The following is a 27,996-nucleotide window of genomic DNA, read 5'->3' on the forward strand; positions in this document are numbered from 1 at the left end:
CCAGAAATCAGGATTTTAAGAAGATTCCCAGGTGATTCTAACGTGCAGCCAAGGCTGAGAACCACTGGCCTAAAACACCAACAAGCAGCGAAAACCCCGCTGCGCCGGAAGGAGCGGCGCACGGAGACCCGCCCCCGCGAGCCCGTTTGCGACGGGCCGGAAAGCAGCGACCGCAGCCAGCGCCGGGCGAGCCGGGCCGCTATGGGGGTGAGGCGGGAGCGGAACGCTGCCGGGGCAGGGGCGCAACGGCGGCGTGGATCTGGGATGCGGGCGCTCGCGCCGGGAGAGGATGAGGGGAGCGGGCCTGCGCTGGGAAGGAGCGGAGAGGCCGCGCGCGGGCCGGGGCGGGCGGGCCGGGGCCAGGCGTGGGGCTGCGCAGGCGCGAAATGCAGTCGCTTTGGCCCTCCCTTTCCTCTCAGAAAATCGCGCTGCAGCTCAAAGCCACGCTGGAGAACGTCACTAACCTCCGGCCTGTGGGGGAGGACTTCCGGTGGTACCTGAAGGTGCGGCTGCAGGGGCGGGGCCCCGAGAGGCTGTGGGCACTTCGAGGTTCCGGGAGGGGGCGCCAGAGGCCGGGCCCGGAAAAAGGTTCCCCTACCTGATCTGCGCTTAACCACCAAATGTTTCTTTCTGGGTAGAATTTTATATTTGCTTTTTAAAACTTATTGGCTAATCCTTAATGGACAGTGTCTTGTAATTCCTTTTGTAATTTTTTATCCGCTAAATATTTCATGGTATGCTAAAGGAAAGGCAGCTTGAGGGGATATTGTGATTCTTTAGTAAGGAGGATAATTTCTCCTGTTTTATTCGTTGATTGGCTTTATTGTGAAATCGTTTAATTCTGTGCGTGGCTCCACCCCTGCTTCCCCACCCCATACCGGAAAAGCTGGTTCTGCCAGCGGCGTGGTCTGGAGAGGACCCCTCAGCGGAGAAGTCTAAGCCCTTCACTCTCCCGGATCCCAGAGCTTCTGCTCTTTCCTTGTAGCCTGAATCTCAGCATCCCTCGGTATTGGCAAAAGCCGCTTCTGCTTCAGGAAGCCTCTGGCCACCTTTAATCCCATATATTTTGAAGACGGAGTGCCAGGGCTTATTGGGGAATTGATGTTCTTTGGTTTCAGAAAGCACAGAGACTAGGGAAGGAGACAGAAAACCAGTAACTACAGAGGACAAACACTTACACCAGGGACCACAGGGCCTGTGGGAACTCAGGAAGCTCTAACCTCGCAGCGTGGGTGGGAGGGTGGGAGACCCTGAGTCCCCAGCTAACCTGGGCGCCTCTTAGAGGAGGGGGGCTGCCAGCAGGAGAAGCACCTTGGCCTGTTATGTCTGGTTATGTCCCTGGTGGGGCTGGTTGTAAGGGTGAGGGGAGATTGCTGGCAGGAAGGTAGGGTAGGAGCCTGCCTTCTCACCCTTCCCTCACTGTCTCTAACTGAACCAACTACTAATGCTCCTTTCTCTCCCAAGATGAAATGTGGCAACTGTGGTGAGATTTCAGAGAAGTGGCAATACATTCGGCTGATGGTAACTGCTCCCCCCCCCCCCCCACACACACACACACGCATCTCTAGGCAGGAATTTGGGGAATCTGTGACCCGAATCTCTGGTCTTTGAACCTTGCTTTTTGTGGTTTGGGGGGGCAGGCAGCAGTGGGATCAACAGTGCAAACAACAGCCTTCTTTGGGATGTGAGGCAGAGTTCAAAATCAAGGGGAAGCCCTTTCCTTGGTCCTAAGAAGCCTCCCCAGGATTCTTGTCCTAGCGAGTCGCTCACCCTGAGTCTTCGCCTCTTCAGTTGGGTAATACGTGGTGGGACTGGGTCTCTTCAGGACCCTACGTCTGACGGATTTGTGACTAGAGCTTGTGTTTACTCCTTGCCAGGACAGTGTGGCACTGAAGGGAGGCCGTGGCAGCGCCTCCATGGTCCAGAAGTGCAAGCTGTGCTCGAGGGAAAACTCCATTGGTAGGTCAGGCCATGAGTGCTGAGCTCTGCGAGGCCGGCCCCTCGCTTCCTGATACCAGACCAGAAGCAGGCTCATGTTACCTGCGGTGCCCAAGCTCTGCAGCCGACTCTTTCCCAGACCCACATCTGCAAGCTTGGGGTAGGGCCAGCGTATGGACTCAAGTCAACTTTGTCCTCTGTTTTATGTTTCAGAGATCTTGAGCAGCACCATCAAACCTTACAATGTAAGTTGCCTGCTGTAGCGGCAGGCATGGTGGGGTTAAATCCAAGCTAGGAGGCCTGGGTTCTAGAGTTATACTAGTAAGTGCTGGGAGGTGGGAGCTCAGGGGACTTCTGATCAAGCTGGCCATTCAGTTTCCATCACTGGGAGCATTTGCCTTATCTACATCCTAGCAGGTCTAGGGAGCCTTCCCTGAGACCATGGGGGGGAGAGTCCTGTGAATGGTCCCTTCCATCCTTGATATTGTCCATATTATTAGGTAGTTATTCATTACTGTATAACAGATTAGTTCAAAGGTGAGGGAGGGTGTGTGCGCTTTGGGTCTGTGTGTTTAAAGAAGGGCATTTAACTTCTGTTTATCCATTCCTTATTTGGTATTTTTGAAAAACGTCACATTCATGCCAAACTTCAGCTTTGTCCTGAAGTTAAAGAGAAATCAAATGAGGACTTGCCTTTAAGAATTGCCTGGCTACACCACCTTAAGTAAACCATAATCTGGTGGAAGAGATAGATTAGCAACCAAAAAACCAACTAGGGCCAGTACACATGGTTGGTGTCCAGGAAATGCTTTTAGAGTGAGTGACAGAATGAGAGCGAACAGGTAGGCATGGTGCGTGGGGTCTCTGGGCCCATGGGTCAGGTAGGCATGAATTTCCTGGCTACACCACCTCGCTCATAGGTGCCTCCCCACAAGCAAATCTCATTTCGAAGGCTTTAAGTCGGTCCCCTGCCTTCACAGCATGGCAGGTGGTTAGCAAAAGGCTGCAGTAGACGTGTACTGGGGCCGTTTAGATGATCTGGAGACTTTGTAGCTTAACATTTTTGTTCATATTTGTGATGTTGGTAATTTTACCTACTAGTTACTGAGTATAGTGTTGGATACTCTGCTGGGTACTTTACACATATTTCAAGTTCTCACAATAAATCTGTATTGGTTCCTCACCTCTATTTGGTAGTCTCAGGCCCAGAAGGGAATAAGACAGAGCTCTGCCTCCCATCTAGGCAGGCTGACCCCAGAGTCCACACTCTTTGTACTGTAGCATCCATGTCCAGGGTCTGTGGGGAGCAGGTGGCTAAGGCAGGCTTCTACCAGAAGGGGGTGATTTGATCCCAAGTCCCATTCTGGGCTCACAGGGGCAGTAAAGACCTGCTTGGCAGGAAGGGTAGGGGCAAAGGGGTTATCCTAAGGGCCCATTTGGGCCTACCTCTTCAATATATTTCCTTTCTAGGTTGAAGACAATGAGAAGTTCAAGACAATAGTAGAGTTTGAGTGCCGGGGCCTTGAACCAGTTGATTTCCAGCCCCAGGTGTGTGTCTTCCTGGGAAACCTGTATCTTTGGGGAGGGCATATAGGAGGTAATAGCAGAACTTGGCTTCCTACGGAGACCATGAACTAGGAATTCTCCTTTGTAAGAAGAATAATTATTATTACTTATTAAGTGCTACTATATGTTGGGCACCATGCTGGTCAGTTTTACATGTGTATCTTATTTAACCCTCCCAGTCACCCTGTGCAGTTATCCGTACTGTTTTTCAGACAAGGAAAGAATTTCAAAGTTTTGCAACTTGCCCAGGGTGACACAGTTAGAAAGCCGGGGAGCTGTAATTTGAACGCAGGTCTCTCTGACTCAGAGTCAGTGCTCATCCCACTTTATTGGAGCGGCATTTTCACCTCACAAGTCTGTGAGATAGGCAGAAGAGAGAATATTACCATCCCCGTTTCATAAATACAAAAACCAAGTTCCAGAGAGGGAAGCGACATGCCCAGCTGGCGGATGGTTAGCAAAAGGCTGCAGCTAAGTGTACTTGGGACCATTTGGGTGATCTGAGCCTTTATAGCTTCGATTGTCTTTCAGACAGTCTGGTAGTGGAAGGGTTTACCCTGCAGCTCCTGCCTTCTGATCTAAGGCTGTAATTGGAGGAACCACTCTAGGCCCAGGCAGCTGCCAGGCCCTGGAAGCTCAGTAGTTATTCTAGAACAGCTGCCAACAGTGCATCTCTGTGCTCCCTTCCCAACTGTTGTAAGAAAAGCCAGTTCGCTGGTCAGGCTCCTTCCCCTCAGACTCACTGCCTTCCTGTCCCTTGCAGGCTGGGTTTGCTGCTGAGGGTGTAGAATCGAGGACCATCTTCAGTGACATTAATCTGCAGGAGAAGGTACGGGACTTGGGGGCCTCGCAGTGTGCTGTAGGGCACGTGGTGGAAATTATCTTTTATGGTGAACAAGACTCATCAATGGAAAGATGACTGCACATCTCTGTGCGTTTTGTTGTTGGTTTTGGTGTATAAGATGCCCCCAAGGGTAACGCTGAAGTTCCACCAAGTGTTCCACTTGCATGAAGGCTGGGATGTGCCTGCTAGAGAAAGTCTATACTAGATAAGCTTTGTTCAGGCATGAGTTATAATGCTGTTGGCTGTGAGTTCAATTTTAATGAATCAACAATAGTATATTAAAAAGGTGTTTTTAAACAGAATCATACATGAAACAAGGTTATGTATTGATTGGTTGAAAACAGTGTTGTGATCAGATGTAAACTCCCATGAGTTTAACCCTGTGTTTTTCCTGGGAGCATTAGTTCATTATTCACTAAGTCAGCATTGTGGTGACTTTGTAGAACATAACTACCACAAACAATGAGCCTTGACTGTATCACTGGACATAGTAATGCCTTGCAGATAAGGAAACCTTGTGTTCAGGCCTCAAAGGAAGGACAAAACTTCATTCAATTTGTACAGCACATAACAACAGTAACTAGAATTTATTGAGCTTTAACGTGTATCCGGCACTATACTAAGTACTTTTCCATGTGTTACCTCATTTGATTCTTTCAACATGAAGTGTATTGTCCCTTTTTTTAAAAAATAGAGAATAGCTCTGAGGATCAGAATGGTTAAGTGACTTGCCAAAATCACAAAGCTAGAAGAGCTGGAATTCAGGCCTGAACAGCCTGGCTCTGTTCTAGGTGATACGTGTTCATGAACGGCTGGGTCAGAGCCTGAACTGGGCCTTGTAAATCGCAGTTCCCCACTCCACACTGTCCTAGGCTGCCTCGCGAGGCTAACGCTGCCATTTTCCCCCACAGGACTGGACTGACTATGATGAAAAGGCCCAGGAGTCTGTGGGAATTTACGAGGTCACCCACCAGTTTGTGAAGTGCTGAGCCCTCTTCCTGCACACTTGCCTCTAAGAACTGAGAAGGGACAACCAAGCAGCAGAGCCCACTGAGGCTGGCCCCGCATCCCTTGTCTCCTGGCAGCTGTCCAAGCCCTCACAGTCTGCATGCTGGGCTGTCACAGCTTCCCAGGCCCCACCAATAAAGCCTGTTTGTGCTGTACTCATGCACTGAGGTAGTCAGGTAGCAGCCACTCCCCCCACAAATAAGAATTCCTATTAGAGGTCTTATACTGTTTCCTGACACCTTCCCACAATATGGAATCTTACACCTGATGCTTTGCAAACAGTGCAGGAGCACAGCTTCTAAGGGCTCTCTAGCTCATGAGGAGTGAGCACATCAACCCAGAAAACCAGAGGTGTCAAGGCCAATGGTATGCAATGCAGCTGAGCCTAGCATGATACCATGAGCCAATAATCCTGAGCCAAAACACTGCATTGATTAGCGTGGCTCTTAAGTAAATGCAGGCATCTCTGTTAGCTGGTATCACTTCATATTCTAGGGATAAAAGGGACTGTAGAGGTCAGCCGTCCAGTCCTGGCAAGATTCTGCTCTCACATTCTGGCCAGGTGGTCATTAGGTCTCGGCTCACCTGCTGTGACGGGGCTTTCCTCCCACACGGAAGTCAGTATGGAAGTTCTTATATTCACTCAGCATCTATGCCCGGGGTAGCTCCTGGTCCTGTTTTGTCCCCGCTGTGGTCACCCTTCTGTGTGCTGTCCCCCAGGCAGCCCTGTGGAGGCATGAAGAGCCCCACCCAGTGGACACAGCTGTTTAATGCAGTTAGGTCCAGAGGCATACTCATGCCTTCCCACCAGTGAGCCATTTGGAAAACTTGTTACAAGAGACCTTATTTATCCAGTGTTCTACTGGAGCCAGGAATTTGGAAGTGAAATATCCTCATTTTCTGAATGGCCCACTGGGGATGGGTCTGCCCACTCCCAGGCTGGTTGTGGGGCACCAGGAAGGGGGATCCTCCAATTTAAGGTAAAGGGGGCCGTATCTGGCAGCTACTTGTTTCCTCTAGGTCGAATATTCCTGGCTCCCTCTGGGCCTCTTTTTTGCACCTGACAACAGCATTTCTTCAGCCCTCGCTCAGCCAGCAGGCCTTCTAGCCCCCTACCCACTAGGTCCAGTCCACTGCCCAGCCCGAGAGCAAGTGAGTGGAAGCAATGGGCTGGGTCAGCAGCCTTTCCAGTTCTCAGTCTCTACTAGCCAGTGTGTTAAGTTCATAAAGACAAACTCTAAGAGGATCAATAGCTTTTGTTTATACTTTAAATTGCTTTCTCATCTTTCAGGAGGTAAAAGAATCCAAAAAAAATCATTAATTAAAAGGGAAAAATAAAGTAGATTATGTCAATAGATGCAACAATTAAATTTTATTTCTGCTTCAACAATAAATACACCTGAGTTATTTTTCCAAACCCTACCCTCCTGATCAAATGCCCTTAAAATTGAAATCTCACATTATCTTTCATTGTGATCTAATTGCACTTGGAAATTACATGTTTAGTTTTAAAACCATTACTTTAAAGCTCAGGCTTCACTTGGCCGCTGAGGTACCTCATGATTAGTTCCAATAGTCACAGAATAGCACCTATTGGCTACATAGGCCTCAATTTTCATGTAGATGAAGCAATGGAGGCTCTTAGCCCGCCCAGAAGCTAAGTTTTGATGGATCTGCCTTCCATGGCATCAAACATGTCTTCCAAGGCTTTCTGCACACATTGGAGAAACTCCCGGGCGTTGCGGCCTGTGTAGGAGGAGACGTTGCAGCCTATCCAGTTGTCATGAACGGCATACCCAACACCAAAGCCATCAGGGACCACCGGGGCAAAGCCACCAATGTTCACTGCTGGGCTGGTCAGTGTGCTAGTGGACAGGATGTTGTGGTTTATCTGCCCATATGCAGGGTCCAGATACAGCTCAGGCAGGGCAATCCCTTTGGCTGCTGTCAGGTACCGCAGAGCAAATAAGTGTCGGTCAAAACCCTGGCCTGTGAGAGAGAGAAAAAAAACCAGAGTCAAAATCGCAGAACTGAAAGAACCTCAGTAAACCTTCCCACCACGTAGGAATCCCCTTCGCAACATCCTTGAGAGTGGAAGAGGGTCGTCTACCTCTGCATGCACACCTCCAGCTCACTAGCCTCTGGAGCAGTTCATTCTAGAATGTTTTCTTAAGAAAAAACTCAACAGCTGAGTCAAAAATGAGCCTAAAATAAAAGTATGATTTTACAAAGTCTGAAACTAAGTCAATTTAGTCAAGAAACGTACATGAGAGCTCTGGACTCACAAACGAAGATAAAAGCCACAGTTCATGTCAAGTGTCAAAGTTCTCATCGCATCTTTACTGCTAATTTGCTATGTAAGCTTGGGCCAGCGGCCTCAGTTGCCTGCCTATAAAATGGGGAAGGATGAGACCAGAATGTCATGGAGGTCCCTTTTAGTTCCAGGACTACTTCTGCATGAGAGGATTGGATTATGTGATCCTCCAGGTCCTTTCCAGGTCTCAATTTTTGCCACAACGAGGCAAAGCAGACAGACACTTAGATTTGGGAAAAGCTCAAGTGACCTATTTACAGGGAGCCGACACACTACACCTGAGGTGAAGTAAGAGGGCCTGTGGGCTTAGAAATCCTAAATTGTCACACTGAGTCTAATGACTAATAAATAACAGAATCATGTGTCACGGCTGAAAGTGATCTTCATTGAGGATAATGTTAGATGTATTTCCCCATCCCTGCTTAGGAGAACATTCTGATCCCTAGTGGCTCGCCTGGCTAGTCAGACTATTAGGGTAGAAAAAATAATCATGTGGTAGCTGGCAGATGGCTACAATCTAGTGAAGAGGTAGAAATCAGATGTGGGGCAGAATATTGTGGAGGCCTACCCCAGTGCAGAGGGCAACAAGACCGGAGGGCATGCGCCCCGTCTCACCCATGGCCGCTTCTTTGGTCAGCTGCCCGTGGTATCTGGAGCACTCGGCCATCATCTGCTTAAGCTCTCCAGCACTGTGCTTGGAAGGTTCCCTGACAAAGGCCTCGGAGCACCTCTTTGTGAAGATGGAGGCAGGGCGGATGGTCTCGGTGCGGCCGTGCTTGAACGCTGCAGTGCTGCAGGACTCGTAGGTGGCCACCGTCTGCCCATATTGCCGCAGAAAGGCCATCTGGAAGGCCAGCTGAGCCACCGAGTCAGGGCTCAGCTTCTGCTTCTTCAAGAATTCTTTGCCTCCTCTCTGAAACTGGATGCAGTCAATGGTGAGGGTTTTCATGGTGGCATCAAACTTTTCCTTAGCAGCAATGATGCCAGTCTTTAAGGCATCGTTCAGCTTGAAGCTGAGCTTCTGCACAGCAGCAGAAGAGTCAGTGCTGGCCGGCTGGCTCTGTGGAGTGATGGCGGGGGCCTGAGTGCTGTCTTTAAACACCTCATTGAAAAACCTGAGCACTGCAACCCCATCGCCCCAAGCATGCTCAAAATGGACAGCGGCAGTGCCATCCTTGGCTATAATGAGGTTAAAGGATTTATCGTACCAGCGGTTTGTGCCATCGCCGTGCAGCATGGTGTGGGACAAGTGGATAAGGTCCTTAATGGGGAAGTCATCTAGGCAGAGACAGAACACAGCAGAGTCCACTTTCCTCAGGGTCTCCTCGTTGCCAGCGCTCACCAGCTTCTGCCTGAGCTCTGCCCAGATATCTCGGTTCTCACTGGGCAGATATGCCAGTGGAAATTCGGGGGCAGGGCTATTGTCTGAGAGAATGTACTTCAGATGAGCCTGGATTTCAGAGGCGCTCACAATGTTCCCATTTTGATCCAGGACATCAAAGACATAGAAATGTCCTTTTCTTAGGACCAGGAGGTGTCTGGCCTTGTCATCAGTGAAGAGTTCATCCCGCCTGGGTCTGGGTAAACGAGTTGAATTGAAAAGCCGAAAATACTGGGACATATCCAGTGGATATGCATTGACCAAGTAGGCACCATACCAAGACAGAGAGGAAGGCACAAAGCGTATGAGTTTCTTGAAGGTATCAGTGTCACTCTTGGCAGGGTTCAAGTGGAACACTTCTGGTTCCAAAAGGCCATCCCGGAGTGTCTTCAGAAACCGCATGGCAGAAACCGTCATGTTGGTCGCCCGGGTGAGCTGGTCATTATACTCAGACTTTGGGTCAGGGTTGAATGACATAAATGGATTAAAGTTCAAGACAATGGGGTCTCGAGCAGTTAAGTACATATCAAACCAGGGGCCTAAAACATAAACATAAAAACATAAAAAGGTATGCAGTCCCTAAAAATAAAGCTTAAGAAAAAAATAAGTCAAACATATGCAGAAGAAATGACATCACCTCCAGAGGGAGGAATTTCCAGATTATTTTTTTGTTCTGCAATAATTCATGTTGTATAAACAGGATCATACACTATTTGGTCTTTTACATCTGGCTTCTATTACTTACAATAATGTTCCTGAGGTTCATCAATGCTGTAACATGTGGTAGTTCTGCATTTCTTTTTATTACTGAATAATGTTCCATTATATAGATACTAGAGGACCGGTGCACAAAAATTTGTGCACTCGGGGGGGGGGGGGGTCCCTCAGCCCGGCCTGTGCCCTTTCCCAGTCTGGGACCCCTTGGGAGATTAACGACCTGCTGGCTTAGGCCTGCTCCCGGGTGGCAGAGGGCAGGCCCAATCCCTAGGTGCAGCCCCGGGTCAGGCTCAGAGCAGGGCCGATTGGGGAGTTGGGGCGCCATCCCCTGTCATGCATAGAGCAGGGCGGATTGGGAGGTTGCAATGCCACCCTCAGTCACGCTCAGGGTAGGGCTGATTGGGGGGTTGGGGCGCTGCCCCCTGTCACGCACAGAGCAGGGCCGATCAGGGTGTTGGGGAGCTCCCCCCTGTCAAGCACAGAGCAGGGCCGATCAGGGGGTTGGGGCGCCACCCTCTATCACCCACAGAGCAGGGCCGATCAGGGGGTTGGGGCGCCGCCACTCCCACACTCAGGGCAGGGCCGATGGGGAGGTTATGGCTCTACCCCGTCACACACAGAGCAGGGCCCGTGGGGGGTGGGGGAGTTGGGCGCCGCACCCTGTCACACACAGAGCTGCAGGGCGATCAGGAGGTTGGGGAGCTCCCCCCTATCAGGCACAGAGCAGGGCTGATCAGGGGGTTGGGGCACCTTCCCCTGTCAGGAACAGAGCAGGGCCGATAGGGAGGTTGTGGCCCCGCCCCGTCACACACAGAGCAGCAGGGTGATCAGGGGGTTTGGGCGCTGCCCCCCCTGTCATGCTGATCCCGGTGCCGGGAGACCTCGCGGCTCCGCTGATCCTGGTGCTGGGAGGCATATTACCCTTTTACTATATAGAATAGAGGCCTGGTGCATGGGTGAGGGCTGGCTGGTTTGCCCTGAAGGGTGTCCCGGATCAGGGTGGGGGTCCCCACTGGGGTGCCTGGCCAGCCTGGATGAGGGGATGATGGCTGTTTGCAGCTGGTCACACACCCTTCAGGGTGGGGGTCCCCACTGGGGTGCCTGGCCAGTCTGGGTGAGGGGCTAAGGGCTGTTTTCAGGCTGGGACCGAAGCTCCCAACTGCTCCTTTTTTTCTTTTTTCTTTTTTTATTCTGAGCCAGCTTTAGCTCTGAGGCTCCAGCTCTTAGGCCTCCACTCCTGAAAGCAGGTATCTGGTTTGTTTAGGTTCTACAATCGAAACTCTGTATCAACTCCAGGTCTGAGATCCCGGCTAGCTGAAAGCTGGTTTCTGGGGTTTTGTTTAGCTTCTATTTTTGTAACTATGTTTCAAACTGCCAGCTCAGAGGCCTGCAGCAGCAGGCAGGGAACGTTGGAGTCCTCCATCACTGAAGCAAGCAAGCCTCATGTTCGTTTCAAGCTGCCTGGCTGCCGGCCGCCATCTTGGCTGACAGTTAATTTGCATATTGCCCTGATTAGCCAATGGGAAGGGTAGCGGTCGTACGCCACTTACCATGTTTCTCTTTTATTAGTGTAGATAGCACATTTGTCATCAGTTGATGGACATTTGTGTTGTTTCCACTTTTTGGTTATTATGAATTCTCTTGGGGAAATAAACTAGGAGTAGAATTGTGTTAAACCTTTCGAGGAACTGCTACAGTCTTTTCCAAAGTACCTGCACCATTACCACCAGCAGTATATGAGGGTTCCAATTTCTCCACATCCTTGGCAACATTTATTGTTTGTCTTTTTGATTGGAGCCAGTCTGGTGGGTAACCATTATTGTGGTTTTGATTTTCATTTCCCTAATGTCTATTAATTGCCTTTTCTTCCTCATTCTCTTTCCTTTCTTGATTCTTAAAGGAATAAAATACAATAACACCTCACTTGCATTCATGCTGGAACAGAATAGTTGTTAATTCCCATACCATCTCCTTAAGTTTCCCTTGCTTTGTTTCTCTTCAGGGACAACATTCACACTTGACTATCTCCCTAATGCGGGGGAAAGTCTTCACCATCATTCTGTGTACTGTGTTCATTTATGCACTTCCTCTTTTAGGAAATGCTCAAAAAGCAATTAGAAATAACAATGAGTGTATGTGGCCCACTCAAACTAGCTCTCTGCATTCCAATGGATGTTTTGCTTGTGAAAATTCCAAAAGCAGTATTTTTTCAAGAAATGTGTCTTCAAGGGAAACTCCTGCCAGTATTAGTAAGCATGGGTAAACTCTACTAACAAGGACCATTTTCCATTGGAAGAAATAATTTCCACATGTAAAGCACTGGGGAAAGGATTAATAAACACACATTTATCTCTTATTCATTTGTTGGTCCATTTATTCCATTTCATTCCTTGAGAATAAGTGTGGAGAATCAGGCCCTGGTCTAGGGATATAGAGAAGAACAGGACATGGACTTTGATTGAGAAGAACTATGGTGAAGGAGAAAACAGAATAAAAACATAATGCAATGCACTAAAATGGTAAGGGAAAAGACATACTGGGGGGTGAGGATATATTTGATGGAAAAAGACATGAATTTATGCCTCTGATCCCTTCAGTAAAATAATTTTAAAGAGACATAAACCAATAAGGCAAAGAAAATAAAAAAGAGCAAATATTAGAAGTTGATGCCCTAGCCAGTTTGGCTCAGTGGATAGAGCATCAGCCTGCAGACTGAAGGGTCCCAGGTTCGATTCCAGTCAAGAGCACAGGCCTGGTTTGTGGGCTTCATCCCCAGTGGGGGGCAGGGCATACAGGAGGCAGCCGATCAATGATTCTCTCTCATCATTGATGTTTCTATCTCTCTCTCTCTCCCTCTCTGAAATCATTAAAAATATTTTTTAAAAAGATGAAAAGCATTTAGGCAACTGGTAATGACTAAAGCAGACCCAAGAAAGCCAACACTGCCGAAACTGGTTTGGCTCAGTGGATAGAGCGTTGGCCTGCAGACTGAAAGGTCCCAGGTTCAATTCCGGTCAAGGGCATGTACCTTGGTTGCGGGCACATCCTCAATAGGAGATGTGCAGGAGGCGGCTGATCGATGTTTCTCTCTCATCAATGTTTCTAACTCTCTGTCTCTCTCCCTTCTTCTCTGTAAAAAATCAATAAAATATATTTTTTTAAAAAAATTTTAAAAAGAAAAGAAAGCCAACACTAAGTTGAGAGCAGAGAAAGCCAAGAAACAATATTTACAAAGCAGAACCCCTACAGCAAGCATGTCAAACTCAAAGGCTAACACGGGCCAAATAAATGAGGCATGCAGTCCCCAGACAGTGAGTTTGACATGCTTGCCCTAGAGGGCTCAGGAATTGGCAGCCTAGACATATCTGATTGAAAAGCTATTTAATTAGACCCACACATAGGATGCCCCAGATATTCTCTGGCAAAAGTAAAATTGTGGGATATAGATCTGTGGAGATCTCAAGCCTTTTCCTTTATCCCACTTCTACAACACTAGTGACCAGGAAAATACCTTTTGGCAGTTTTCTGGAAAAGCCTTCCCTGGGAGCCTAAAACACAAACACTAACGTTAGGGACACTCAAGGAAATGATTTAGCCAGATCACATACAATGAAGCTGTGACAAGTCCCACCCCCATCCACAGAGCTCCCAATAGCTTGTTAATATTTCATCCATATCCAAGACAACAGAGAAGGATAGAAAGCATCTGAAAAAAAGAGGGCAAAACAAACAGGAGAAAAGCAACTTGGATACAGACTATGAAGAAAGATGAAAACTTAAAAAAAAAAAATTCCCAGATAAACTATTAAGCACATGGAAAGCTAAACATAAGAAAGTATAAAATAATTAACTTCAGAGAAAACAAAAAGTTTATCTGGGAAAGAAAACAAACAATCCCAATGTGCTACACAACTCACCTGACAATAGCAATTACATGATCCTAATAGTGTAAATACTAAGCTAAGTTTTGTGCAGTGGCAGTATCGCAGCCAATGAGGTTTATCTGAGGCACAATTATTGCTATGCTGTGCACTATACTGTGAAAATGAGGGGAAAGGAAATGGGTGTGTACACTCTCGTATGTGGTAGGGATATAAGAGACTGATCAATTCTAATCTTCTATAGTGAGATGTCAATAGATAATGCCTAAATCAAAAGAAGTTAAATTGCAGTAATATAAATATATAATTTAGAGAATAACGATACATAGTTCAAAAGAATCAGAGAGCAGCTGAAAGTAAGAAGTGGGAAATTAGGGGTCAGGAAATCGCTGTTTTTCCTAATAAGCCGTATAGAACTATTTGATTTTTTAAATTATGTGCATGTATATATAACCTTATAAAAAATATAAACTAAATTAAACGAAGTGTTGTGAAACAGAGGAGGAAGCAACAAACTCTGAATGGAAAGGGAGAAGGACAGAAAGGTTTGATACCAAAAAATCATACTACCTGGTTCTTTCTTTTCTTTTTTTCATTGAGCGTATAATTGGCATAAAAGATTATACCAGTTTCAGGTGTACAATATAATAATTCTGTATTTGTATATACTGTGATATTGTGAAATGATCACCACACTAGTCTAGTTAACACCCATCACCATACACAGTTATATATTTATTTTCCTTATGATGAGAATTTTTAAGAGCTACACTTTCAGCAACTTTATAATACAGTATCACTAACTATCGTCATCATGATGTACCTTACATCCCCATGACTTATTTACTTTATAACTGGAAGTCTGTACCTTTTGATCCCCTTCAACCACTTCAACCACTTCCCAACCCCTGCCTCTGACAATCACCGTACCTGAGTCTTAAAGGAAGAAATTTCCAGATAACAAGTGGCAGTGTATACAACATGGATAAAGGCACAGAAGAATGAAAGAATTAATGGGTTGAGGGAACAAGTTGTTTAGTTTTGTTGAAGCATGAAATGTGTCAGAGAGAATAGTAAGAGAAAAGGCTGGAGTGGGCAGCTAGGCCAGACTGTGAAGGATCTAGAACAGCCGTGGGCAAACTACGGCCCGTTTGAAATGAATAAAACTATTGAAAAAAAAGACCGTACCCTTTCATGTAATGATGTTTACCTGAATTTATATTAGTTCACACAAACACTCCATCCATGCTTTTGTTCTGGCCCTCCGGTCCAGTTTAAGAACCCATTGTGGCCCTCGAGTCAAAAAGTTTGCCCACCCCTGATCTAGAATGATACATGTAGGGACTTAATCCTGCATAAATCCTTTTCAGACAGACCAATGATTAGGTTCTGTCTTGATCCCATCTATACAGGAAGCAAGCGGTTGCTCTTAAGCACGAATTCAGTCAACATCTTAGTGGAGGAAGAACTCAGCCTTAATCCTCAGGAGGAGAGGATGACACATTATTTCACTGCTGTCCCACGAAAAATATTTCTGAGACCAAAACAGGAGAGAGCTGCCTTACCTTCAATTATGGAGGGCTCTGGGAAAAATTACACCCACAGCCCAGACTCCCTACCTGAAATGTAGCTCGTATGTTTATTCTGCTTGTCCTGAGCAACCAGCTGATTGTGCAATTCTTTTCCAATCCCATTTTCAAAATTCTTGCAAAATTCTTCTGTTTTCCTGAAATGTTTGAGAAAAGACAGAATCAATGGCAGAAAATACATGATTTTTAGATTCATGGCCCAAAACTCATACACAGAGCTTTAAGTCCCCAATAGTATATCCCTAGAACCTAGGACTGAGATCAGAACAAGAATAAATCTAAAATGAATAAGTCTAGGAGATGTTTTTCAAATAACTGACTGGGAAGATCAATCAACATCTCATAAAACTATCTGTAATCTAGGAGGCAGTCTGGATTGGAGAAAAGGATATAAGCTTTGGGGTATAAAAGAGCTAAGTTTGAATTCTAGCTCTGTCGCTTTCAAACTGTGTGACCTTAAACAAGTTACTTGATCTGACTTTCAGTTTCTTCATGTGTAAAATAGAGATAATATACCAACTTATAATATTAAAACATATTTATAAAGCTAAGGATTTAGGATAGTTTGAAATATAATATTTAGTAACTGGTAGCTATTAAATTATTACCATCTCAAGAGAAGCTTCAAGTGACTAATAAGGAATACTTAACAGTAGAGGACTAGATTATGAAGTTCATCTATGTTTTTCCATCCCTGTCCAGTGAAGGATTTTGTGATTTTAATGACAATGCCCATTATCTGCACGAAAAATTCCCATCATGGATAAAGAGTACTACAGTAGGATGTTAGAGCTTAATGCAACCCACTTTTTAGCAATAGCCAGTATTATTTTCCAATCCTATACTGTATTAGTTTCCTAGGACTGCCATAACAAAGTAGCACAAATTGGATAGCTTAAAACAATAGGAATTTATTTTCTCACTAGAGGCCCAATGTACAAAATTTGTGCAAAGGGCTCGGCCCTCACAGCCGCGGCGGCTTGCCTCAGCCCTTGCAGCCCCAGCTTAGGAAGGTCGTTTAGCTGTCCGGTCTAATTAGCATATTATGCTTTTATTATTATAGATAGTTCTGGAGGCCAGAAGTACAAAATCAAGGATTAACAGGACCGTATTCCCTCAGAAGACTCTAGGGAAGAATGTATTCCATGCCTTCCTTTTGGTTTCTGGTGTCACCAGCTACCCTCGGCATTCCTTGGTTTGTTGGCACACTCCAATCTCTGCCTCCATCATCACATGGCTGTCTCTATGTCTCCTCTTCTTATAAGAATATCAGTCTCCTTGGATTAAGGACCCACCCTACTCCAGTATGATCTCATCTTTTTTTTTTAATCCTCACTCTGGGACAGCGGTTGCCAACCTTTCAGACCTCACAGACCACCGGTTGGTGACCGCTGCTCTAGGATATGTTATTATTGGTTTTAGAGAAAGAGGAAGAAAGAGGGAGGAAGAGGGAGAGATATATTGATGTGAGAGAGAAACATTGACTGGCTGCCTCCCATATGCGCTGAGACCATGGATTGAACCCACAACCTGTGTATGTGCCGGAAATCAAACCCACAACCTTTCCATGCACAGGACAATGTTCCAACCCAGCCACACTGATCAGGACTGATCTCATCTTAATTACAACTGTAACATGCTTACTTCTAATTAACGTCATAGTATACTGAGGTTCCAAAGAGAGCATGGATTTTGGGGTCACACTATCCAATCCAGTACACATGCTCACCAAGCAAACTTCTGGTCTGCCATATGCTCTCCTCAATGTACCTCCCTACCAGGAGCACATGCCTTCTGCAAATGACCAGCACCAGCTGGTCTCCCAGGTACTCCTTCCAAGATGTAGTACAAACTTCTCATTCTGGCTTATAAACCATCATCTGTTGAGTCTGGTTAGAGAGACTTGGTCAGCCCTTCATCAGGTTCCCGGAGACCCAATCAAATCACAGATACTTCATGAAGCACAGTCTATCATTATTTGTCAGCTTCTCTTGAACCACCCAACCATGGTCATTCAGGGTTCTCAGCATTTACCTGTACTGCCCATCATCCAAGAGAGGCTTCTGTGCACTGAGGTATCTTCTAATGGTGTCTTCAAGTTTGGGAACAGGCAGCCTGAGGAGAAAGCAAGGTCCATGTAGGTAACAATATGTGAAACAGCTTCACAATCCAAACTAATAACTGGATAACTACCTTCCAAAAAAACCAATAATGGGAAGCCACAGACAAATCAGAATTGATGGATTTACAATGATAACTATATTTTAAGTAAAATAATTTTTAATGTATTAATGATGAATTTTATAAGCGAAATTGGTAAATATACTAGTAGATTCAAAATGGGGAAGCAGAAGCTGCCCCAAACCTTCCAGTTTCCTAGTTACAACCACAATACCTGTCCTATACCTGTATTGGAACTGATTTGAATTCTACTCTTAGTTTGAACTGAATTTTTCTCCCCCAAGATTAAAAAAAAGTTCTATTTTTAAATGTGCTTGTGTATTGTACAACAGAGATTCCTACAAAAGTGAAACACAGGTCTGTCCAAGGGCCAGCCATATGGGGTCGACGATCAAGCCCTGCCCAGCCACCAGGAGTCCTGTGAGGAAGAGCCAGACCTTCCAGTGAGCTATTTATTCATCATTCTCTACCAGTAGATTTCCAGTGACGGCTATGGTGATGAAGTTACTGGTCCATATTGAAATTAAAACGCATGGACAGTGTGGTGAGGTGTACTTTCTTTTTCATGTCAATAATTTTATTGAAAGATATATCCCCTGGTACCAAAACTTAATTTGTTAGGTTATCTCTGCCAACTTAAATTAACAATGATATATTCAAATTATCTAAATATAGTGGCCGTTTAGGAAAACTGGAAAGTTATCCATAAAATGTAGCTTGAACCATCAGAAGTGAAATGATGGCCATCTAGAAAGCAGGAAGCAGGCCCTTACCAGATACTTAATCTGCCAGTACTTTGATCTGGGACTTCCTAACCTCCAAAACCTTTAGGAATAAATCTCTATTGTTTATGTCACCCAGTCTATAACCACCCAAACGGACTATGAGAGGCAGCCTTCAAAATGACACTTCAGTCACAGTCTGTCTGTTATTGTTGGGATAGCTTACATTAGAAATACCCACCTGAGATATGTCAACCTCATTAATTATCTATTTACATAAAGAGCCAGGGTCCGTAAGGACTAAAGGCTCGACCAAGTGGTCGGGGACTGGCGAGCCGGCTGAACTCCGTGAGGTTCCTGGTGGCCGAGGGTGCAGAATGGGAGTGTGAGCGTGTGGGTGTGTGCATAAGCATGGACCCGAGCGAGCGACACACACTGACACGCCCGCACCCACACCCACACAGGGCCCTTGACCGCGCCACCCGTGGTTCCCTGGACTTCAGCCTCCAGCCTAGATCCTCCAGGCCCTGCACCTCCAGGTCGCTCAAGTTCAGCAAGAGTTTTCGATTTGCCCAAGGCGCATTGAACAGTTTTCTCTTAACCCATTTGTAGGAGTGTAATCTGATTTAAAACCATTGGACTAAACAAACAGAAGCACTTTCTAGAAAGTCAATTTAGAAATGTGGGTCAAAATTCAAGTGAATTAGCTTTGGGCCAGGAGTTCCATGTCTGTGAATGTGTCCTAAGTAAACAGTCAAATAAGCAATTATGTTTATGTAGTTGTTGATGCCAGGGGAAACCGTAAACAACCTGCCCCACAATAAAGGGTTAGTGAAGTAAACCACAGTAATGTCAAACAGTCAGGAATAACACTGTAGCCATTAAAAATTATGTCTGTACATCCAAGTCGTTGACATGAAAAGAAGGCCATACATAGCCAAATATTAAGTGGAGGGCAGGGGAAGCTCAGAAGAGGGCATGTATATTTATATGTATGTATATTTTATATGTCAGGGAAATAATAGTTTTAAAAATAGTGATTCTTCCTGAGCTCTGCAACTGTGTTAGCAAATTGTGTTTCAGGTGTGACAGGTGTCCTTTGGTGTCCCATACACACAGACATCCTTGCCTGTGGGACAGTCTGAACCTTTGCCGCACCTGCCCCTCTCTGCTGTGGCAACGGCCCAATCAGACATTCCCTTTTATTGGGCTGGTTTCCTTTTCTCCTTTGCCCAAGCCACGCCTTTCCAACAAAAGAATATTACCAAGCAATCCTAACAAGTTTTGTTGCCGACTGCAACTTATGCCCTTTTACGCAAATGTTGTTGCTTTCAAGCCTACCAGGTTGTATTTCAAATATTTTATTTTTCTGCAACTTGACCATTTTTTATTTCCTTAAAATATTCTGGAGTATTTTAAATACATATAGAAAAGTAGAGAATAATATGACAAATACTTATCTATACTAATAAAAGGGTAATATGCTAATTAGACCGGACATCTTCTGGACATCCTTCCAGAAAATGCCACAGTGGTGGGGGCCAAGGCAGAGTCTGTTAGGGGCGACCAGGCCTGCAGGGGAGGGCAGTTGGGGCGACCAGGCCTGCAGGGGAGGGCAGTTAGGGATGACCAGGCAGGCAGATAGGTGAGCGGTTAGGAGCCAGCAGTCCCAGATTATTAGAGGGATGTCTGACTGCCAGTTTAGGCCCAATCCCATAGTGAGACATCCCCTGAGGGGTCCCGGAATGGAGAGGGTTCAGGCTGGGCTGAGGGACCCGCCCCCCCCCCCCTGCACGAATTTCATGCACCAGGCCTCTAGTCTATATATATATAAAGGGCTAATATGCAAAGTGTCCCCTCAGGAGTTCGACCAGAGACCGGGAGTTTGATCGCTCGCTATGATGTGTGCTGACCACCAGGGGGCGGCACAGAATGAAGGAAGGCCCTGATTGGCCCTAATCACCAGCCAGGCCTAGAGACCCTACCCGTGCATGAATTTCGTACACTGGGCCTCTAGTCTTACATAATAAAATGGTAGCTTAAAACCTTACTATAAATAAGATGTACTGTGGTTCTTCAGTTTATTTTCAATGCATGCTTATCCAAAAAAAAAAAAAAATGGTGTAAAAAGTAAATCTGAATTATTTATAGCCATTATGAACTTAGGCTGAACTGAATAACCATTCATGACACTTAACAGCTGTAGATCCCCTTACATTGGTAAACTTACACAGAAAATCCCAAATACTAGCTCAACTACCTCATAAGTACAAAGTTACCCAAGACTTTTCTCAAAACTTTGTTTTGACACAGAAGGAACATTAATGAAAATTTACCTTCTTTTTAAACAAAATTCTAAATTAGAGGCAATGGCAGTTTTGTAAAAACAGTGCTTATTAAAAATTCTGGAGTGTTAATTCTAGCCTGAACTTACTTTAGTAGGGAAGTTTTCAGAGTGGTGACTTATATCTTAGTTAATACAACAGAAACTGAACTTTCTCAATGGAATTACATTGAGGCAATACAGATTCTGTATAACAATTTTTATCATAGACACAAAAACCACCTGTTTTCTATTAAAAAACAAACAAACATTAAAGATAACATAACCAATATTCGAAATTTACCAGGTCTATATTTTTGCCTTATATAAAATGCCTTAATCGTAAATACCAAATAGCAATCAGTCCACATCAATGGATTATCTAATATTTTGCAGATGATGGCTATGGTTATGAAGTTACTAGTTCACAGTGAAATGAAAAAAACAAGAACAGAACAGTGAGCTTTTAACAAAGCTAAATTTTCTTAATTTAGAAGTGTTCCCTTAAGGCTGAGACTGTTACTTTATTTTTTGGATACGGGAAGAGAGTCATTCTTTCTTTTAAGAAATAACGTTGAGCCCAGCCAGAGTGGCTAGGTGGTTGAGCATCGACCTATAAACCATAAGGTTATGGTTTGATTCACGATCAGGGCATATGCCTGGATTGCAGACTCGATCCCAGGTGTGGGGTGTCCAGGAGACAGCCGATCAATGATTCTCTCTCATCATTGATCTCCCCCCCCTCCACCTTCCTCTCTGAAATCAATTAAAAAATATTTTTAAATAACATTGATAACTATTTCTCCCCATAATTTTAATGACCTGTTAAGCCTAAAAGTATAAGAACTACTGACAGTAAAACGAGAATGAAATTTAGACTCAGACCTAGCCTTGAGTCCCAGCTCAGTCACTTAATTTCTAGTTACATGGTTATAGGTGGCAAATTACTCGATGTTTCCCACACTCCATTTCTGATCTATGAATTGGAGAGAAGAATTGCCTTAAGGACATCTGAAATCCTACTGTCAAGTTCCAAACTCTCCCCCCCGCCCCGCCCCCAGCACAAGTTTATCACTAACATGACTAGAATATGGAAAGGTTATGTTCACAGCCCTTGGAATCTCACAGATCGTGTTTTGCAGCCTGTATTCTGTCACTTATTATCCATACGCTCCTGTACAAATTTCTTTGCTCTCTGGTCCTCCTTTCTCCACTTATTTAGTAATAGCCCACCGGACTATTGTGAGAATTAAATTATATATATGAACTTAGGAGGGTATCTGACATATAATAAGCACTGTCTATTTAGAGACATCCAGATACTTATTCATAGCTATAAATAGCTAATTCAATCTCCTTTCCATTCCCTCCTAGTTTCCTGCTTCCCTACTTCAATACTTTCCACCTTAGGCACAAAGCCTGTCTGCTATTATTTTCTCCCATCTGCTCAGCAACATCCAGTTTGGCCCCATGTAACTATTATTCTTTACTAGCCACTTCCACTATACCTTTAACCCCCATTATGTTCTGAAAATTATATTCTATAATTATATTCTATAATTAAATCCTTAATTATATTCTATAATTATATTCTATAATTGCTTTGCCTCCCTCCTCACCTCTCTTAAAAATCTAACTACAGTCAGCCCTCTGTATCTGCAGGTTCCACAACCAATGGCAGAGTGAAAATATTGGGGAAAAAGGTAATGAATGTTGTGGACATGTACTCTATAGTTAGGCCTATGATGGTTGTGCAACTGTACTAAACCTGTACAGACTTTTTTCCTTGTTATTATTTCCTAAACCAGGTATGGGGAACAACTGGCCCACAAAATCATTTGCATCTGGGTCTCGCGTGATTTCGTGCACTGGGCCTCTAGTCATGTTATAAATACCTAAATGACCTTGGCAGGAAAAAGGTTCCCCACTCCTGCCCTAAATGATACAGTGTAACAACTACTTATATATCACAGTTTATGATGTATTATAAGTAATCTAGAAGTGATTTAAAGTATACAGGAGGATGTGTACAAATTATATGCAAGTACTATGCCATTTTATATAAAGGACTTGTGCATCCTTGGATTTTGGTATTTGAGAGGAGTCCTGGAACCAATCCCCCTGTGGCTACCGAGAACGCTATATTCTGAAAATACTTTCAAATTTCTCTCCAAAGAAAGCCACTCCCCAACTTCTAGGAAGGACTACCACCCTCCTTACCCACACCACCTGCCATCAGCATTAAACAAGTTTCTTTCCTCTCCAAGTCAATTGTACAACCTTATCCGCATCCTTATCTGTTACTCACTGCAAGCGGTGGTGGGTTTGGGGGTGAAGCCCTAATTTGTAGCATTTATCAATTTCTATAAATCTCTCTCCAAGCCAATCTCAAACTTCCGACATACTGTCCCTGAAGGGGGAGCTGGGAAGAAATGCAGAGTTGGCTCTCATGATTATGGTATCGTACAGGGAGAGGAGTTCACCACTCATCAGCAGTCCTCTGAAACCTCTTCTCTGACCTCCACTGGCACTCAGGTCAGCACAGAATAGGTACTTAATAAATGTATGTCAAATGAATTAGCTGATTACTCCTTCCTCTAACCCTCTGCCCATCCCAGGACCCTGTATTGTTCTCTATCGCATTTAGTGGCATTTATGTATTTATGTTTCTTCTCCCCATCAAACTGCAGGCTGTGACATCCTTAAAGAATGTAGAAGATGGGTTAGAAATTCTCTCCTCCCACCCTGTTCGTTTTGACACCATCTTCTTCTGAATCACTTTTATGTCCTCTTGCCCTGAAAGTGCACATTTTCTCAAGACTGGGTTCTCTTCCCTCCTCTGACTAATCACTTTAAATATCAGCGATTTTTAACTGGTGTACTATAACCATTTTTAAAACATGCAATATCTGACTATTTAGTAAGGGACACTGACCTCTTTTCCCTTAGATTGTCAAATAAAAAAATGACAACAGCCGGGCTGGAGTGGCTCAGTGGTTGAGCATCAACCTATGAACCAGGAGATCAGGGTTCAATTTCCAGTCAGGGCACATGCCCAGGTTTCGGGCTGGTTCCCCAGTGTGGGGCATGCAGGAGAGAGCCGATCAATGATTCTCTCTCATCATTTACGTTTCTCTCCTCCTCTCCCTTCATCTCTGAAATAAAAATATTTTTAATGATAATAGCCAATACAATAGCTGTCTGGTGTGAATGAAAAAGAATTACAGCTATTTTTCTGTCAGATCAGCAAAAAATATATTTTTGTTTGTTGTGCCACAGAACTTTAGTAATTAGCTTATGTGTGCCATGAGATGAAAAAGGTTGAAAATCGCTGCTTTATATGATAACTTTTATTCCAGATATAATGGGCAGATTCTCTAGAATTCCAAGATAACGCCAGAGTTACCAACGTGTGGAGGATAACAGGTAAAAACAGTAATGTTCTGGCCCCAAAGGCATGCCCTTCAGATAGACAGTCTTAACATCTAGGATGAGTTTATCCCAAGTTTATATTGTGTAAAAACACAAAAGGCTATTTAGCTGTGTTCTGAAGGAAGAATTTTTATCTACTGAGTACTTACTATGTGCCAGACTTTTTTACTAAGTGCTTTATATCAGGATATTTAATTCTAACAATCCTGACACAAAGATAATATTATCAATCCCAATTTTTAGGTTAGATGACTTGCACACAGCCATGCAGTTAGAAAGAAGTGAAGCTGGAATAAAAATCAGATCTGATTCCTGTCTCATGACCTTAAAATGCCGCACCATAAAATGCGGCTTTCCACTTATACTTTACATGTGAATTATCTGTTTACCTGTCAAATCTCTCCCACTATATGGTAAGCTCCTCACTATGACTGATCAGTCTCCAAATCCACATAAATGTTTATCAAATTAATAATGTGAATGAGTAGGTCAGACTGATCCACCCTTTGTCTCCTCAGAACTTCCAGTTTATATTATGAAATTAACTGTTCAGTACATATCAACATAGCCCTTTAAAAATAACACCTAACTGAGCACTGTATATGCCTGGTTTTCTCTAATTCTGAGATGGCAGCCAAGCACCCCCTCTCTGGAGAATGTAGGGTTGCTATTCATCACGTGGCATCTTATGAGCTGCACATCAGCAATGCTTGTTTATCTATGGCCTGTTATTGCACTGAAGGCCCAGAAGAACCTCGTTTTGCCACATTCTTTGAAAACCAAGCTAAGGTGAAGAGGGAATATGAAAAGCAATTCCTAAGATCTCTAAGAGAATGTGAGTGAAATCGGCCTTCTGGTGATTGAGGCCTGAGACAGATAACTGGGGAACCGGCATACAAGCTCTAGAGCCGGCTCTGGAACTGGAGAGCTAGTTAACCAAGCTCCTTCTAGACGTGAAGGCCACAGCTTCTGCCAACAACAACACTAATAATGTCTTATGCTTCATGGGAAAATACCTGGAGGAACAGAAGAGTAACACAAACTACCTGCAACGCCAGCATGTATATCATAAGGAATTGGAAAAGCAGGCCCAGGAGGAGGAAGACCCATTGGAAAAGCCTGCTGACGTGTCAGGTGAATAGACCCAACATCTGGAGGCAACAAAGCAAGTCTTCCCATTGTACGAGGCCCCAAAATCAGCTCCTTAAGAATCTTAATCGTCTCCATTTGTCAGAAGACTGCTTTCCTTCACTGGTGTGTGTACAAATAAATCTGTTTTTGCATTATAAAAAAATTAAAATAATAATACCTAACTTAATTGGACACCTAAAAATAACTAAAATGGTGAATTTTATATTATGTATATCCTACCACACTAAAAAAAAGAGCAAAGAAAAACAATAATATCTAAAAAAACAAGCGAATGATAGTGCAAGGGTGAGTCCACAGCCCCTTGTCAATAGGCAGCAGTAATATCACAGGGATAAGAGGGAGGGAGATCCAGTTGGACCACTTAATACAAAGGGACCCCCCTTGCCAACTAATTGGGACAGGTCCCTATTTTAGGCATCTTACCTCGCAGTGGCCCAATGAAATGTGTGGCCCATTCCTCCCTTACAGGGAAGAGCTGTGGCTCAGAGAAGGTAACGGAATTGCCTTACGTTACAGAGTGTGAGATCCAGACCCTGAAACCAAGTTCTACCAGACTTCAAAGCCAGGGCTTTTCACCGAGTGTGACATCAAAATGAGTGTCAAAGATAACACATTTTACCAGTCTAGGACTCAGAGAAAAAAGGAAGCTTATTTTATCTAAACTCCGCTTTACAACTGAGGCAATGAAGGCCTGGGGAGAGTTCTTGTTTTAAGTTACACGTGGGTGATGGCTCAGTGCTACTGTTTGTAGCTTCAAATTCCTACAGATTTTTGTATTGTGGGCTGGAGAAAATGATCCTGAATATTCTCCCCAGCTTTCTCATGCTAAAACAGACAATCCCTCTGACTCTGGGAAGTCAAGGATCCGTCTGCAGCCAGCTTGGCAAATGCAGGCAGGTTCTGCCATGCCTCACCTTTCCCCCACTTACAGGCTCAGCTCACAGGCTGCCCAGGAGGAGGTGTGCCCCAGGCCTATCCCACAGGCAGTCACTTCTTCCTCTCCCCCTACTTCCGGCCAAATTTAAAGGATGGGATGGGGGCTAGATAATCTCGTCTTAATTTGTTTAGATGACCGCACTCTGTAATTTCCCAAGAACCGCCTTGATTTTCCTGAGAGGGTGGGGGTGGGCAGCGCTGACAATGGGCTCAGGGGTTCCTGGATGTGAAGAAACACAGTCGTTGGGGGTGATGCCTGCCATGCAATCTTTGTTCTGTTCGTGTGGTGGCGAACACCGGCCTCCAGCCCCTGGACAGGAGCGTCCTGATGGCAGTTTGGAGAGAGAAGCATCTTTGACACAAATTTGGAATGCGGCACAGGAACTAACTGGTGAATAGAGAAGGTTAAATCTGATTTCAGAGGGAGAAGGGATTGGGGCAATTTCTCATATTGGGGAAGGAGATCTGGCAGCTCAGATGAAGGCTGGGAAGGTGGGAAAACTGGAGACTGAATGGAAGAAAATAGTGAGGGAAAGGGAAAGATTTATTGGACTGTTTTCTTTCTTTTTTGTTATTTATAAGAAAAGGTTCACTTAAAAAGTGACCGAGGCAAAAGGGCCCTTGGGTTTAGGTGAGAGAAGGGTAAAGGTGGGGAGCCTGGAGGAGGAGGGGGCGGGAAGGCAAGGCGAGCTCCGGGAGGAGGGGCGCAGGGGCTGTTTCTAGGGGCGTGGCTCTGGGTGGAAGGTTCAGGCAGTTTCGTGAGAGGAATGGAGAGGGTTTAGATCAGTGGTTCTCAACCTTCCTAACGCCGTGACCCTTTAATACAGTTCCTCATGCTGTGGTGACCCCCAACCATAAAACTATTTTCGTTGCTACTTCATAACTGTAATTTTGCTACTGCTATGAATCGTAATGTAAATATCTGATATGCAGGATGTATTTCCATTGTTACAAATTGAACATAATTAAAGCATAGTGATTAATCACAAAAACAATATGTAATTATATGTTTTCCGATGATCTTAGGCGGCCCCCAAAGGGGTCGCGACCCACCGGTTGAGAACCGCTGGTTTAGATGGCCTCCGGCTCTAGTCTGAGTGAGACTCGGGGGGTTCTGGGGTGGTGCCTAGAGCCCCTTGCGGGTGGGCGGAAGGTGCTGGGCATGGTGTGGTCAGGAGGGTATTTGAGGGGGAGAGTGGAGGGCGATCTGATAGGGCAAAAGGTGTTCCGGGGAAGACGGCCTGGCATGCTGAGGACTCGGGGGAGTGAGATGGACACTCGGGTGGCGGGGGGCTGGGGGCGCTAAAAGGGCAGAGTGCTGCTGGCAAGGGAGGGGGCTCAGGGTCCTGAGCAACGGCGAGGAAGAAGGTGGGGTGTCGGGAGAAACTGGAGGAGGGGAACCCTCAGGTATTCCACATTCCGGGCAGGCATGGGGGGCAGTCGTGAAAGCACGTCGGGGAGCACCTTGGCTACTTTTCGGGGGGGAATGTGAGGAGCTCTTCGGGTTTCTGGCTGGAAGCTGAGTTGCTGGGAAGAGTTCGAGAAGGTTCAGCTGGAGACTCGGGGAGCAATGGGACGTCCTCAGAATCTGAGCGTTCTGCGGTTCCGGTGCCAAGAGATTCTGACAGTGACGGGATTTCCGGGGGCGGGGAGGGCGTCCCAGGTGGGAGTGGGGCCGGGAGTGCCTGGGGAAGACGGGGCCGACCCTGGCGGGCGGCGGGCGGCGGCCGGGCTCACCTGGGCAGGCTGTCCTGGAAGTGCATGGTGGGCACAATGCTGCGCTGCAGGTACTGGCCGGGCCCGGAGCCGGCGCTCAGGGGCCGCCGGGGGGCTCCCGGGCCGACGGCAGGGGCCCGGGGCCAAGCGCGCAGCAGCAGGCGGGCCACCATCGTCCCTGGAGGCTGCGGCCGGGGGACGCCGAGTGCGGGGACCTTTGTGGGGCCGGGAAAAGCCCTCCCACCTCAGCCCCGGGTCGCTGCGTCCGTCAGGGACTCCCGCCCAGTTCGCGTCGG

At 45.6% G+C, this 27,996-nt stretch overlaps 2 protein-coding genes across 4 annotated transcripts; one reads left to right on the forward strand and one right to left on the reverse strand.

Annotated features, from left to right (window-relative positions):
* Positions 1-16: 16 nt before the first annotated feature.
* CZIB (CXXC motif containing zinc binding protein) lies at positions 17-6,750 on the forward strand. Its single transcript, XM_081087109.1, has 8 exons — positions 17-207; positions 420-503; positions 1,465-1,521; positions 1,878-1,959; positions 2,152-2,183; positions 3,409-3,486; positions 4,268-4,333; positions 5,260-6,750. Exons 1-8 carry the CDS (start codon positions 202-204, stop codon positions 5,335-5,337), a joined length of 483 nt encoding a protein of 160 aa, XP_080943235.1. The 5' UTR covers positions 17-201; the 3' UTR covers positions 5,338-6,750.
* On the reverse strand, positions 6,710-27,994 carry CPT2 (carnitine palmitoyltransferase 2). Of its 3 annotated transcripts, XM_081087107.1 has the most exons (6): positions 27,722-27,994; positions 17,273-17,353; positions 15,269-15,375; positions 13,280-13,316; positions 8,286-9,590; positions 6,710-7,345 (listed from the first exon to the last, which is right to left on the reverse strand). In XM_081087107.1, the coding sequence occupies exons 2-6, from the start codon at positions 17,286-17,288 to the stop codon at positions 7,014-7,016; spliced, it is 1,797 nt and encodes a 598-aa protein (XP_080943233.1). In that variant the 5' UTR covers positions 17,289-17,353; positions 27,722-27,994; the 3' UTR covers positions 6,710-7,013. The 3 variants fall into 3 exon arrangements, with proteins under 3 accessions (XP_080943233.1, XP_080943232.1, XP_080943234.1); XM_081087106.1 differs by lacking the exon at positions 13,280-13,316; XM_081087108.1 differs by lacking the exons at positions 13,280-13,316; positions 15,269-15,375; positions 17,273-17,353; positions 27,722-27,994 and adding an exon at positions 11,319-12,143.
* Positions 27,995-27,996: the final 2 nt, after the last annotated feature.

Source organism: Myotis nattereri (genome assembly GCF_964212035.1).
Source record: "Myotis nattereri genome assembly, chromosome: 3".
In the NCBI taxonomy this organism is placed as follows: domain Eukaryota; kingdom Metazoa; phylum Chordata; class Mammalia; order Chiroptera; family Vespertilionidae; genus Myotis; species Myotis nattereri.